Consider the following 16,802-nt stretch of genomic DNA (forward strand, 5'->3'; position numbering starts at 1 on the left):
ACAGTTTATTAGCTGGGAATTCTAATTATCCGAAGCTGGTTTGATTCAACACCACGGAAAAGGGTCAGTGGCACCATAAAATCAATCCAAAGTACGGTCTTATTCTAAGCCGTAACAGTTGAACAAGCACATCAAGAAGAAGAGAATTACTACAAGAGTCAGAAATTGGAAATGTTCGAGTCCGATCATTGATATGAAGCAGGTCGAATTGCCGGAAAGCAAGAAAATGAAAGAAGAAATGCGACCAGTGTGCCAAGTGGTGTCCCTAACATGTTATTTCAACATATGGTAGACACCGATACCAATTTTAACCCATGGTACAAGCTACAGCTAGCTAGTTGTTCTCTTGGGCATTGGAACTCCTGTGATCAAGTCACACTTCCCAACTGTAATGCCCAACCTATACATAGCTTCTCTCAATCTCTAATCGATGCCTGCGTGGGAAAACATCTTAGGCCTCAAACTCATTAAAACGGAATGATCTAAACACAGCGGGTCAGATTTTTCTACCGACACTACACTGCATCTTTCACTTTCTTATGCTTCGCTTCTCAGTTATCATCGCCTCTTGAAAAGCTGCAAGGCTGCGGTCGCGTATCTCCACGGGCGTGGATGGCGGCGGATCTAGGTTTCCGTATGTAGATACTAATTGTGAAAACTCTACTTGCCTAATTACTCGGTCTTTCACTAATGCCTCCACCATTTTATTGACCAACGTCCGATTTCGCTTCAAATACTGTCACATACAAACAACAATGTTATTCACATGATCTTAAGACTCCGCTCAAAATGGCCATGTAATAAAGTTACACCACCAAATCTACTCAAAAGAGTAGCAAGATAAGTACCTCAAGTACACGATCATAGCACTGATTTACAATCTTCAACGCTTCAACGTCAACAGACTGCGAGTCACCAAAAATTAAAGTGGGGTTAGTCTACATTTAATTGCTAAATGGAGGTACACAAATCGAGTATGCATAACAGACTTGCTGAAGAGAAAGAAGTACATCTCTATCCTTGACATATCTTTCAAGGTAAAATTTTCTAAACAAACAATATTTGAACAGAATCGTTTTGAAAGCGTCGCAAATTTCATGGTTAAGTTAATAGCAATCAATGCCAACCTGTAGAGGACTACTACAAAAGTAACTATGCAAACGACTTACATGTCAATGATACAAACAACAACAACAAACACTGCACATAGTTCAACGTGTAAAGTACCTGCACACTTTCGTAATTGTAGACACAGTCATAAAGACCATAAAGATCTTCCTTATCAGAGAGACCTGCAAATACAAAGTCTCGTGCCGCAGCGCGTGCCTGGTCAACTGTGTCAGCCCATATGGTACTCATCTGCAAAGATCATGCAAGTTAGTATGCTAACGGGTGAACTCAAATTCAACATACGAGGGATTTTTAAGGCAATCAAATATGAAATACACCTGAACAACATTGAAAAGAGAAACTTGCCACAGAGCAGAAAATGCATCTCCGTATGGACATTTTAAAAAAAATTACAGCACTTTCAGTGCCGCAACATTATTTGGCAGAATTCTACAAATAACAGGAACGAGGCAAACTTACATTGTCAACACCATTCCAAATTTCATCGGCTGCTCGTGGTGCAAGCTGGACTGCGATGTAATCCAACATCCCTTGACGGCTATTGCAAGGACAAACACGTCAGAAGTGAGCAAACAATTCGACGTTAAATCCGAAGGGCTTAATATTCATCCATACAAATACAGTAGACAGCATTGTTCAGTAGTATCTAAAGGAAAGTAATAATATTAAGACTTAATTCGTATTATAAAAACTCTCTCAAACCACAAAGCACACGTGCCCTATACTTCTGTCTAAATTCATGAGTACGCTCCAGCACTATTGCCGAATGCCTCTAAAACATACCCTTAAATTGCTTAAAATGATGCCATTACAGAGAGCCTGACTGGGATAGTTTAATAACCTGACAGATTGCAGTTCAAACTTGGTACGGTCAGTCCTAAATCGCACTGCACCTTTCTCCTCCCCCATTCTCGGCACGATAGTTACCTACAAGAAGCAGTCCCTAACTGAGCCACCCTAGCAGACTGCAAAGAATGTATGTGTAGAACATAGATTACAGTTCTCGCTAAAAGATTCCACTTGTTTGTAACCTCCAGCCAGAATCCCATCGACAGGCTCTATCCCACAAAGTAGCTCACAAAGCAACTAAATGAGTCCCTACATACCAGAATGCCCTTGATACATATGCGTGCGGATGGAACTCGTATTTGGCAGAGAGAGTGCAACCATGAGATAGAGAACATGAAAAGGGAGGAAATAGGCATGACATAGACTTCCACAGAAATGACTTGATAAAAACAAATTTTCAGGTAACAAATAAACAAACCAGTTGAATTTGCTTCAAGTCGGGACAATTTGCTGCAAAGGCAGCCATCGAAGCCTCATTCAACGCAAGCATCCACAACAAGTAGTCACTACGAGGGCGTGGATCGGGGTGACCCCCTTCCTCCAGTTGAGCAGCCTCCAGCAGATCATCTGTGGTGATCTGTGACACCAGTATATGATTTCGAAGACAAAGTCAGTACAAAATTCGGTCCTCGTATCTAATCTAAAGAGACAGCTTTACACCAAACAGAAAAATAAATAAATAAATAAATAAATAATGTTCTCAGAGAACCAAAAAAACAAGCTGCAATCTGACTTTAGTGTACAACCTCAGATCGACGTTCTCGCAGCACTTGGAGGGCTGCAACATCCAAAATATTAGCCAATTGGGCTCCCACCATTCCATCAGTCATCTCCGCAACTGCATCATAGTCCACCTCTTCTGCCATTGGCTTGTTCCTTGCATGGACCTACACATATTTTTGCGTCGGTCAACTTGACAAAACTTTCTGAGCTAAAGTATGCAGATAGACCACCACTACAGACGGACACACGTGTAACCTAAACATGAAAATACTGGAACAAGATTTTAAAATATGCAGAGGCCAGTTTCTACATCCAGCAAAAAAGGAAGATGATTATCTGGATAGTTAGGCTCGAAAAGATCACAGAATATTACCCTAAGGATCTCTGCACGTCCTTTGGTCCCAGGCTTGGGAATATATATCTTCCTATCAAACCGACCAGGTCGGACAAGTGCAGTATCTAAAATGTCAGGCCTATTTGTGGCAGCTATAGTGATGACCTCCCCTCTTCCTTCAAACCCATCCAGGCATGTAAGCAGCTGCAACCCAACATACGGAACTTTTAAAATCAGAAATTAATCTACATCGGGATAGAAACAAACTGAATCAAACAATCGATGATAAAAAAAATCCTTGATTGGGTTTATGTGCAATTGAAATTGCATGTGTGAAGGTGTATGGATTGTTTCGTGCTATATTTCTCTAGTAATTTTTTTTCGTGTATTTGCAAACGCTGCACTACAGAGAGTTCAAGTTCTTGTTCTTAAATTTTCCCAAATTCTATAACCTGATTCAACGTCGAATCACGCTCTTGCCCACCAGACCCTCCTATCAAACCACGCTGCCTCCCTACTGCATCCAACTCATCAATGAAGACCACTGCTGGTGCCTGCACATTAACATAAATTGAACATAATGTAGTTATGCGATGTAAACCCTCTGAGTAGAAACCATTCAGAAACGACCAAAAATAAACAGCATTTTGCACTTTTTTTCATTTTTAGTGGGTTCGTAGGTGTGAAGCTAAAAAAATCACCTTGCTGAGTTAGAATATCTAATAACTAGGTAGTAATTGTACCACACAGCTAGACAACGATTCCTGCAAGAAGTTTCGAATTAACTGAAACTCATAGCAACAAAGTGACATAACGTCTAATAGAAAAAACAGAAACAGAATCTCGTACGGTAGAACACATGACTAAAAGTAAAGTGTATCCTGTAACTAATTAGGTACAAATTCAACACTAGCATCAAAATGCTAAGCTAAACCGTCATCAATCCTTCAAAGAGAGAAAAAACAAGGTCACTATAACTTACATTCTCTCGAGCCTCATTATACAAGGCACGCACTCGAGAGGCTCCAACTCCGACATAGATCTCCACAAATTGAGATGCTGAAATCGAAAAGAAATTGACTCCGGCCTCACCTGCAACAGCTTTTGCTAAGAGAGTCTTTCCTGTTCCTGGCTCTCCACAAAGTAGAATACCAGCTGCAGAATTCACAAATCACACACTATTACAATCGATTCGTAAAGATGAAACCCGCTTAAGGACTATAATTTTAAACATTTCATTGATACAAATCTCATCAGACACGGTAGATAAAGCATTTTGTAGTGCTCAGATGTCTCCTGCAGAACATACCAGGAATTTTACTACCACGTCGCCTATATTTTTCACCATACGTGAAGAAATCTACAATTTCTTCAAGCTCCTTGCGGATGTCCCCCAGTCCTGCAACGTCTGCAAACTTCACATCTGCATCTAAATCCAGATACTGAGGTGGACGGCGTCCTTTAGCACGTCTCACTCGTGCACCTGAGAATCACATACTCACAGAATCAGCACTGAGTAGCTATCACCAGAGCAGACAGACAAATAATCAAAAATCACATGAGAACACTATTTAGGAATCTCAGGTCATAATGACCAAGGCAATGCCATTCAACAAATAAGTCTAAACCCAGAATTAGCATGGTCATCATAGTAAGCGCAATACGCTATCAAGTACCTGATTTCATGAACTTCATTCCCATTTGCAATTGAGGGTTTTTCTCCAGTTCCTCCAATCTCTTCTTTTCTTCCTCACTCATTCCTTCCTTTCCCCATTCTTCAGTTGTTGTGGCAGCCTGAACAAAGCAAAATCGTAGGCCTTGTCAGTAAATAAGCAACATCATGTTACATGCATTACGATTAATGTTGTTCTTCACTAGGTTGTCTGAATTTAAAGGGACGATTCAGACCATGAACCAACCTCAGCAGCCTCCATTTCACTCTCCCACTCCCGCATTTTGCGACGTTCCTCTTCCTCTGCCGCCTCAATTTTCAATCGATCTTCGTAATCTTGTTTCCTCTTTTTCACCCCAACAACTACTGTTTGATAAAATAACCAGAAAAAGAAGACGCCCATCAAGAACCGGAAGCCCTCATTTCTGGACGCACTGTAGAAGAAGTTACTCCAATCAACACTATCCTGAGCTTGCTGTTGCATTCGAAGCTGCCGTTTTTCTGCATCCCGAGCCCAATTTTCCTCTTTTTTCCGCACCCTTTCCGCTTGCTCTCTTGCCATTTGTGCTTGCGCCCTGGCTTTCTTCATGTCTTGAATCCTTTGAGCCTCCAATCTCCTTGTCTCTGATTCCAGGTTCTTACGCTCTAGCTCCATTTCCCGGCGGGCCTTCGCTAACTCTTCTAGTCTTGAGTTAGTGGACTTCGATCCTTTAGCACCCTTACTAGTACTGCTCTTTCGTTTCCTGAAAAAATCCTGAATTTTATAGAGAAACGTCAAAGATGGCCCCTTACCAGCCCAGCCTTCAACCTTTGCAGGGGGAATTGCAGGAGAAAATGCATCGATAAGGAGACTATTAAGTTCCATACTCTCCCAGTTGGTCCAAAACTGTTCATCTCTATCAGGAGGTGGAAGCACACAACGCACCACACGATCATCCTCCAAGACAACTAAAACTCTTTCCGGCCGCTCTTTCAACCTACTATTGGGATGCTTGATGATGTGTTTCACTTTATCTGCTTCTCGAAGTTCAAGCACCTCCGTGTAAGGTATTGTCTCGTCTATCCTTGGAAGGCCTTGAACCCATTGCTTCCTTTCTTCTAACTGCATGGTCGGAACTGCCTTGGGAACTTTCGCTTTCTTCTTGACTTTTTGGGCTACCTTGGCTGAAGCTTGTGCAGTGATAACTGCTGGGAGGACCAAAGCCAGAGATGTATAGACCCCTAGTTTGGCCATTGATTGAGTGCTTGCAGTCGTGCAAAGTTCCTCCTTGCTCTCAGAACTTTCATTGCTTAGAGATGGATCTAATTCCATAGAATCAGGAAAATCAGCGCTACATCTAACAGAAAGTCTCCCACTCTGCCCTGTTGTGTGACCGCGCACATGCCCGGATAACAAGGTAGAACGCTGCAAGAATGCCATCACTCTCCTGCTACTCTTCAGCTGCATCCCAGATAGTGATAGAATGGCAAGTATGTTAAAAATAAATTATGTACATAATAGCACATCCAAAGAAAATGGAGCAGGCATACATGAGCTCACATCCTGCCTGAACAGCAAGCCCTCAACGACCTCATCCACTCCCACCCCTCTAAACCAGACAGCACCACTAAACTCCACAATCTTCTACCTCACCGTCGCCGCTATCTCGGAATTCCTCTCACATTGTACCCTGCTGGACAAACTCGACAAACCCTCCTTCGCCATCCCACCATCTCCATTCACCCGCGTAAAAGGCTTAAAGACCATCCCTTTGAACGTAACAAAATACCACCTACAAATGAATTCCTTACATCGGAAAGGCAGTTGCTGTACCTGATTACGGACGTTGGTAAAATCAGCAACAAGATTCACACGAGCTCGATCAGCAACAGGTAGCAATCCCATGTGCAAAGGATCCCAGCCAATGCCAATGCAATTATCACCTGCAGAATGAGATTCGTCGCTTAAGAGGCAGAGACAATTACACAACACCACAACTGCGAAATAACCAGAAACTCCTCCACCATACCCTCGCGCACTGCCACACGCCAAAAAAAAAAAAAAAAAAAAAAAAAAAAAAATTACGTCTACAACCAGAGAACTTCCAAACATACCAAGCGGCAAATTCTTCCTTCTGATACACCCCGCTGCCCTCGCGGCCACCCGTCTCCTACTCTTCGCACCGCCATTAATCTTCGCGTCCAAGACTCCCATGGATGGAAGCGTCAGGGCGTGCGCCATCGACGCCATTCTGATTGACCTCCACCTCTCAATCAACAAGACCTAAACTAAACAATTCAACAAGAAAATTTTGCAGATTCCAACAAATTACAAGAGAAAAGGGACAATCCCTTTCGCGGCGACGCTGAGAGCCTAAAACCCTACAGCTCCAAGGAGCAGTTGCCGCCTCGCATTGGGATTAAGGAAATTTACAACAAGGAATTTACTCTGCGCAATCTAACAAGTCCAGATAACGAGGACACAGGCTCAACAATCGGGGACTGATTTTGGGCCCCCGCCATGGACTGTGAGACTGAATGGCGATAAACCCTGGCCTGAGGAGGGAGAAGGGGACCCGCCCCGCACTGCTCCTCCTCTTCGTTCCCCTTTCTGCTGATTGAAAATTGGACGACAATGAGGGCGGGGCTTCGGGAAACAGATAAGGGCGCCCCAGAACAGAGCGAGAGACTCCTTGTTGGCGGAGCAGGCCCCCCGGGCTCCGGAGCCCGCCCGGTCTCTCCTCGGGGGTTCAGTGTGCGAGGGCACGGGGATAGGACCCTGACGATTGGGTGGGGTGTTCCCCGTGCTGATGTCATCCTCACCTCCTTGATAAATGACCCCTCAATGAATATTATGCGATATGTCCCAATTTTCTTTCCAAGACATTTTGAAATGTATTATAACTCTTTCCATGATGCAGCTATCACTCTTCATAATATGATGTTTTTTAAGGTTCTAGTTCTCTCATTATGAATAATAGCTCTTTAATTAATTAGCATGTATATATATATATATATATATATATTACATACATACATATTAAGATGTAGATTACTCACTTGGAATGCAATGGTCCACCCAAAAATTATTTGAGTTCAATTAAAAAATACTACAAAAATTTCATCAACCTGAAATCTTGATATTTTCTTTTAAAATATCATACAGACTAAATTTGTAACCTATTTAGTCACAAATCTAATGTTTTTACTTTTTTAATTATTTAATAATAATGATGATGATAGTAATAATAATAATAATGTGTGTAACAAGAATTTTAATTTGTGTGTATAACTCTGACTTTTTTAATTGAAATAAATAATAAGATAAACACAATCATTCCGTATTGATTACAAGTTTCAATATTTAATTTTCTATAAAAAAAATTTGGGGACATTAAAAATATAATAATATATATATATATATATATATATATATATACTATGAAGTAAATTAATAATTTAATGATGGATATTAATTTGAATATGATTATGATCTAACATAATATCATCTTAAAATATAATTATTATTATTATATTTATCTTTTAACAAAACACATTTTTCAAAAAAACGCCAAGTTAATTTTATGTTACGGATATGACTAACATTAGTATTTACCTAGATTAAAAGAATTAGATAGAAGTAGGTAGAAGTTACTAAATTTTATGATATCTTTTTGATAAGCTTCTTAAAACCTTTATAGATATAGATTTGATTTTATATATGATTGTAGGTAATTAATAGGTTAAAAATTTGGCCAACAAGTTGGCCATTTGTTGCACATGTAAGAAACTTGTCTTGCAAATTGGACACATGTTTTACAAATTAGACAAATAATAGATGTGATATAGAATGTTGTCATATGGATATTAATTAGATTAAATATATCTATATCTATATCTATATATATAAGTATGAATGGAGTCTTTTTCACTCTTATCAATGCCTTTGTTTTTATTGATTTTGTTTTAAGAGTCTTTAGTCTTCATGTCTCTAATAAAAGCCATTCTAGTCTTAATATTATACTATCTTTGAATAAATATCTACTCTTTTCTAGTGACATAAGAATATATTTACCATTTAATTTGTTATGATTTGTATTCTTAATATTTCAACATAAGTATTAATTTTTTATTTTTATTTTTGTGGGATAATTGACTGACTTCTTTGTGGAAGTCAGTTAAGTATTACAGTGTCTTGTGGTATAAATTGGCTATATAATGTACATTTAAGAAACTTTTCTTGTAAGTTAGACATGTGATAGATAATATCCACTTCTTTTTTTGTATTTTAAAGGTTGTAAAATACTTACCTTTAAATTAATATTTTTTTTATTTTTTAACATTGATTTTATCTTTAAAGAAAGTAATTTATTCTTCTTTGTGAATTTTTTTATTTAATATTAGAAGTTTCGGATTATATTCTTTTAATTGGAATTATAGAATTATTTATATTACTTATTATTGAAATCGAAGAAAAAATTATAGATGCTATACTTTGCAAATATGAAAATAGATTTACAACTATTACAAATCTACATGACCTTGTCAATACTTTTAGAGTAAAAATTTCATGTATTACCAATGTCAACATGGATGTATTATTTCTATACATAATAGAAGAAATCAACAATGAGGTCCAATATCTATGCTAAGAAGTTGTGCAATTGAGAGAAGTAAATAGATCAATATTACAATTGAATCCAAAAAGTCTTTTTACTGCAGGTATGAAGAATTTTAGAATTAGTATGCAAAAAAAATTTGATGGAACAAGATAAAAATTTTAATGATTTCAACTACAACACAAGTTCTATCTAATTTTGTATCTTTTTTAATATCTAAATAGATTTAATCAAGTTGGATTTATTGGCACATTTCTATCTAGAAATACTCTCAATTGGTTTCCACCTCTAATAAAAAATGGATTCACAACTCTTGTATGATCTTAATTCATTCTTAAAAGTATTTATGACCACATTTAAAAAAAAAAAAAAAAAAAAAATTAAGAAATGATGGTAGAGAACAAACTCTTGTCTTTACATAAGATCATAATGAGCTACTATTTATATTATTAAATTTTAAAATCTTATTTGCAATGTAGATTAGAATGATAAAGCTTTTATTAATAAATTTTAAAAAAATATTGAAGACTTATTATTATTAATACTTAAAATATACCTTGAAATTTCATTTATAATTCAAAATAATACATAGGATGTCTATGAACTCCTTTCAACATTTTTAAACAACCTAAGGAAGCTTCCAATTAACTTAAGTACATCCTATCAATCTTAAATAAATCTTAGATATATCTTTTCATATTCTAATCAATTCCAAATAAACCTTATATAATCTTTATTACATTTTAATGAAATCTTAATCAAATTCTAAAGAAATCTTAGTCAAATTCTAAACAATTCTTGACCAAATCTCAAGTGAATTCTAATCAAACCTTTAATTATAAACCAAATTCTATTAAAATTCTAAATAAAACTTAGTCAAATTCTAAACAATTCTTGACCAAATCTCAAGTGAATTCTAATCAAACCTTTAATTATAAACCAAATTCTATTAAAATTCTAAATAAATCTTAATCAAATTTTATTAAAATTTTAATCATATAATAATAAAATATTAATAAAAACATATAAAAGTCTTAAAACCTCAATAACTTTTAATTATATTATTTATCTTAATTAAAAAAAAATATACATTTTAAAATTTAAACTAATAAAAAGCATATAAATTTTGAGAAAAATTAAACTTACCAATTACAAGATAAATCTCATAATGTGTTTGATATTGGTTGGCTTCTCTTTCCAACCTTAATACCAATTTCTTAGTGCCAATATTTCTTGATCTTACTATCCAATTACTCTCAAAATTTTTACAATTATTAGAAATCAAGTCTTTTATTAGTTTGTCTTATTTTACCTCATTTAAATTAGAGAATTATTGCAAATCTTAGAAACTCTTACTAGTCTTCTAAATTCCAATTTTTGGAGCCTAAATCCACTTCAATATCAATAACCTTAATATTAATTGTTTCATTGAATTCAAATGTTTAATATACATTCAGTATAACTGCAATTACAAGTTTTCAAAATTTCACTTATAATTTTGCTACAAATCTAAACAAATTCTCCAAAGTATAAACCTATTTTATTTTTCAAAAACTAGAGTCATTCTAAAACAACATTGACTTTCTAAAATTCTTACAAATTCATTACAAACTCAAATCATACAAAATCAATGCCTAAAGAAAAAAAATTTAATTTTTTTAAACTATATTCTTTAATTAATCAAAAAAAACCCTTAATACTTTGTACGCATACAATTTTGTGCCTTGGAATCAAGTTTCAATCTTGATTTGCAACCAATCTTCTTTGAGTATCACTCTAAGGTTTTCTAATGAGTTTTTGCTAAAATCTATTTTTTATCATTATTTAAATATGTACATAGTATTTCTTTTGCTGATTTATCTTGTTTATGATTCTACAAAGTAAGTAAAAGTTTTTTTTGTATAAAAAGGCAATGTTAGTACTTATTAATTATACTACCTCCTTGACCATTATCTATATTTCTTGCATATAATAGCCATATTACAACACAATATCTATCCACTTCTCCCTTAACATTTGCATCCTTTGACATATATCAATTATTCTTTAATATATTATTGTAAAAATAATATATATCTTAATTAAATTCTTCATCTTTTAATTTGTTCTTTTATTTTTATTTTAATATTATTTAATAGATTTAATTATTTATGACATTAAATGCAACTACTTCTTCGTATAATTAACTTAATTTTCTTGCTTGCTATAGATGTCTTGAATTTCATTCTATTATGTTCTCATAACAAATATATACAATTGTTATAAGCTTTTATCATAACATATGGTCCAAACCAACATTTCAAAACTTTTGTAGTGTACTTTGTTGTTTATTCCTACTACTATTATAGATTAAGATCCAATCATCTTCTTGAATTGCTTTAGACCGTAATTGATGTGTTTTATCAAATCTTTTCTCATTTTTTTTTCCTTGCTTCTTTCAACCTCTCTATTATAATTTAAATATTTTCAATTTAAAAAAAAATTAAATCCAATTTATCAAAAGCTCTTTTCTATTAACATTATTTTTTAAAAGAGACACAATTTTTTATATAGGTACAATTTCTTCTATTAGAATTATTGACTTTTATCCATATATTAATTCAAAAAACATATAATTTGTCATTGTATTATGAATTGTGTACTTTGACCATAATTCAAATGATAGAAGCTTAAACCATTGATGTACTTTGCCATTGTATGCCTTTATTAATGCCTTAAAAATATATGCATTTCCATGCTCATTCTTTTTGTTATCTTTTGGATTATAAATTTTTACTGTTTTTTTTTTTTTAATTATCATTCTATCAAAGAATTTTATCCTCTTCTTTTGCATCTAATTTATCTTTATCTATAGTAATTTTTTCAATACAACCTTGGCAATAAACAACATCTTTCAAAAACATTCATATATACTTTTAGTATTTTTTGTTCTTTAGCCATTACATATATTAAAACAACTATGTTCTTTTATTTCTATGAATTTTATCATAGATCTTTTCATATCAAGTTCATAATACTTTATAGTTATAATAATAGATTTTTATACCAAGATGGCACATTTTGTATCATGTACTAAAACTATTACATGTAAAAAAATATATCTATTTTTTTTTAATAATAATTATTACTATCATAGGTTACAAAGAGATATTATATTAAATAATAAATTCAATTTATATTTAGATTTTTAAGATTAATTTTTTAAAAAATGAAAAGTAGACATGAAACTATTTTAAACTTTCTATCTTCAAATCAATGGACAAAAAAAAAAAAAAAATAAATCAAGTTTTTTGGTAATATTTGAGATGTACTATCAATTACCATTAAGATGATTGAATAATGTTTTTGCCATTAGGAAAGTTTTCTTATAATAATACGTTTTTGTATTGAAAAGTAGCATAATATATAAAAATAATGTGAATTATTATAAAATTTTGAAATATAAATAAATATTATAATAAAATAATAAAATAATTGTAATAAAATATTTATCTAATTTATTTAATTTTCTAGTTTAAATTTTGTAATTAAAGATAAAAATTTTAGGATTTATAAGAAATAAGTTTAGAAGGGCTTTAGATTCAAAAGCATAATATTTTGACTTCTAGAACATTCTATGTGGATAGATAATTTAAGTAACAAAGGATTTCAATTCTATTAGTTGGAAGTCGTGCCCAATGGGCTATGAGATGTTAACTTGGACCATACTAGAGTTTGAAACTACTTTAGGGCGACTCATTCGAGGCAAGGCAAACCATTTGAGGCAAGGCGATCAATTTCAAGCTTGGAGGTTGGATTCAAAAAAATTGTATTTTGGACTAGAATTTGGGTGAAAAAAATCAGTGATTTGGAATTATAAGGAGAGAATTATATTTGTCTGAAGTTAGGGTATAATTTGGGTATCTATTGCTACATTTTTGGGCATATAGAGAGTTATATGAAAGCTTTGAAGAATTAAGAAGTGAGGTTTGAAATTTGACTTAAAAAACTATATTTTATCTAAAAATATCAATATATTTCAGTCTAGATCAAAAGAAAAAGAGCTATTGAAAGTTAGTGTTCAAAATTGGAGTTTATAAGGGAATTATTTTTAATGGAGGTTTTGATTTTTGCCATAGCTTGAGATTTTGGACGAATTTTTGTGTGGAGAATTTTGAACCCAACTATATGGTTAGATTGGAAGTTATTGAATGATACATATATAAAAGAGATCCCTACAAAAATATAAGTAAAATAGGATATTTAGTTACATCTCAGGTACTCTTGTGCATCTTAGACTTGTATATTTGATGTCTATGTCTTCTTGAAGACAAGCTATAAATCATATTTGAATTTTATAATCTTCTAACTTCTTTGAGTAATTAAAAGCAGCTAAAGGCCTATTACTTTCTTAAAGCAATTCTTTCTACTATAACAATACTACATTATTCTACTTAACAAACATCTTTTTTTATTAATTATAATTATCATCCATAATTTAATACTTTTTACTTTTTAAAAATAAATAATCCTATAACAAAAGTTTTAAAAAATATTTCATCAAAGCCACATGCAATAATGAAGGCACAATTAAAAAAAGCTTAAAAACAACAAAAGATTAATGAAAATGCCTATTGCAAAAAATAATTTCAATTCTTTATTGAAAATAAGAAATGATTACTTTATTGCAATATTAAGACTAGTTGTTGTAATAATAAGTTAGATTACAATAAATTAAGACCATTTTTTATTTATGAATAGATCAATTCAATGGCATATCAATTATACCTAACAAAGTATATAATGATCTATTCTATATATATATATATATATATATATATATATATTCTTGAGCCATACAAGACAATGGATATAATTAAAAAGAAGTTAAATATCAATTCCTCCTATAGAAGTGAGCAATAATCAAAAGTTTAAAATAGAAGAAATTTTAAACTCAAGACAAAACCAAAAGGATTTAAAATATCTTAGACATTGGTATGGATGTGATATAAGTGAATGTGCATGGGAGCCAATAAGAAACCTTGCAAATGCAATAAATAAAATTGATGCTTTTTCATTAAAAACATCCATTAAAATCAAAATAAAGAAATAATATGTGATCACCACACCTCATAAGACTTGTCCTTAGGAAAGGAGGTAATGTCATGGATATAACCAATATTTATATTTACTAAGATTAAAAGAACTAAATAGAAAGAAATAAAAGTAAGTAAATTTGATAATATTTTAAGAAGAAGTTTCATAAATGTGGATTTAACTTTATATATGTTTATAGGTGATTTGTGGATTCAAACCTTAGCCAACAACTTAGCCCTATATTGCACATGTAAGAAACTTTTCTTGCAAGTTAAACATGTATCAAAGACCCTATAGAGTGTTGTTACACAACTCCTAATAAGATATTATATATAAAAACAAGAGTGGAGCCTTCATCACTCTTATCAACGACTTTCTTATTTTTGGTCTTATTTCAAGAGTCTCTAATTTTGTAGTCTTTTGCAATAGCCATTCTAGTCTTAATATTATAAAATCTTTGAGTGATTATTTACTCTTGTATAGTGACACAAGAATGTATTAACCCTTTGGTTCTTTGTAATTCATGACTTTGACATTTTAAAGAGACATTTGACATTTGCACCACTAAGAAACAAATAATAAATATAAAAATATTAAAAAATATATAATTTATATTTAAAAAAATCTAAAATATCAAATAAAGATTAGTTATTAAAATACATATTTTAAAAATTATTGATCAAATAAATTATTATTTTTTAATATAGCATTGTTATATTTAATGTATACAAATAATTATAAGGATGTAATTTCATCTTAATATAATTAAATAGACTAAAAACATATTATACTTAATTTTATGTATTTGATAGATGAAGAAAGAATGGTCCATTGATTCATTTGAAGTAAAATAAATAAATAAATAATTAAATAAATATCATAATTTTAAAAAATATCAAAAATATCATATACGTAGTGCAAAAACTATTACAAAGAATATATATATAGTTTCTTTTTTATTTTTATATACCATTATAAAAATATCAAAAAATTTATCAAGATATTTAATTAAAATTATTTTTTTATTTCTTGTATTATTATAATATCTACAAAATAATATAGTAGTTGGATTTAAACAAAATTTTATAACAATTGAACTAATAAACAATGACTTTAACAAAGTTTTTTCTTTAAAGTCATCATCACACAAAGAATAGTAGAAAGATAATTAAGAAATATCTTAGTAATATTTTAGATAGTTAATGGTAAAATAGTTGTATTACTATTCTTTTGTTTAATATAATATACATTGAAATATAAAAAATTATGCATTAGTTCTAAAAATATATATAATTTATATATTATTTAACTTTTATTATAAATGAATCAATAAATATATATAATTTTTCATATTTTTTTCTCTTGTATAGACCTAATTTAAGTTTATAATAAATATTTTTTATTTTGGTTAATTATGCGAGTTTAATAAAAATCTACAAACTTACTTTGATGTTAAATATTGTAATTTTCTTTATTATAAGTATGCATATTTAAGAATTTTAAATATTATAAATGCCTTAAAAAAATCTATTAAAAATTTTATAATCTAAATATTATACATATCACATCAATTACATTAATTGCCATTTAAGATATCTAAGATTTTTAACATCATTTATTACTAAACTTAAAATTTAGATGCAAAATTTAACTCATACTTAACATCTATTGGCAAATGTGTAGAAGAACTCATTTATTATTTATTAAAATCTATATATGTATTGATATTAATTTTTATAAATAATAAATATATATGTTTAATATCTTCTGGACATCATCAATTGCAAGACATAAGACAATTCTAAATGAATAAGATTTATAAGTATATTAAAATCATCAAGAGTGGAGTTCTAATACTTTATGATTTTGTAAGACTTTATTAAAACTGTTTTGAAGTTCTATGAAAATAAAACTTTAATGTTATGCTTTATATACTTTAAAAAATAAAGACTTAAGCAAATTTCCAAATGCCATGCATATATTATATTGGCCAGTCAAATCTGTTCTTTTAAGTTTCAAAATGTTTTCTTAATCATAATTTCATGAGTTGTTTTTAAAAGTGGGGATGAACTTCTATATTTATTCAATTTATGAAAAAAAATGTATCTTTAGGAATGTAAATGATGCAATTTTAGAACATGAAAACAATAAAATATATATGCTTTATTATTAAAAAAATGATCACAAATATTTATAACTTCTTTTTAAACTTAAATTAGAAAAAAATCCAACAATTTCTTAAAGAGACCTATTTATGATTATATATACATATATATATATATATATATATATATATATATATAGTCCCGTAATTATATTTAACAAAAATTCAGTGATACCTATGAAGAAAATATAAAAAAATTAGCTTTTTTCATACAAAAGTTTAAAATATACCCTGAATTAAATCCATGGAATTTAT

General features: G+C 31.4%; 1 protein-coding gene across 1 annotated transcript; it reads right to left on the reverse strand.

Annotated features, from left to right (window-relative positions):
* Positions 1–165: 165 nt before the first annotated feature.
* On the reverse strand, positions 166–7,342 carry LOC112294509 (putative inactive ATP-dependent zinc metalloprotease FTSHI 2, chloroplastic). Its single transcript, XM_024545011.3, has 15 exons — positions 6,804–7,342; positions 6,523–6,632; positions 4,957–6,150; positions 4,714–4,831; positions 4,347–4,520; positions 4,020–4,192; positions 3,490–3,591; positions 3,077–3,241; positions 2,727–2,867; positions 2,399–2,557; positions 1,973–2,058; positions 1,591–1,669; positions 1,228–1,359; positions 849–905; positions 166–736 (listed from the first exon to the last, which is right to left on the reverse strand). Exons 1-15 carry the CDS (start codon positions 6,937–6,939, stop codon positions 530–532), a joined length of 3,033 nt encoding a protein of 1,010 aa, XP_024400779.1. The 5' UTR covers positions 6,940–7,342; the 3' UTR covers positions 166–529.
* Between the last annotated feature and the right edge of the window lie 9,460 nt (positions 7,343–16,802).

Source organism: Physcomitrium patens, chromosome 17 (genome assembly GCF_059467195.1).
Source record: "Physcomitrium patens ecotype Gransden chromosome 17, ASM5946719v1, whole genome shotgun sequence".
Classification (NCBI taxonomy): Eukaryota; Viridiplantae; Streptophyta; class Bryopsida; order Funariales; family Funariaceae; genus Physcomitrium; species Physcomitrium patens.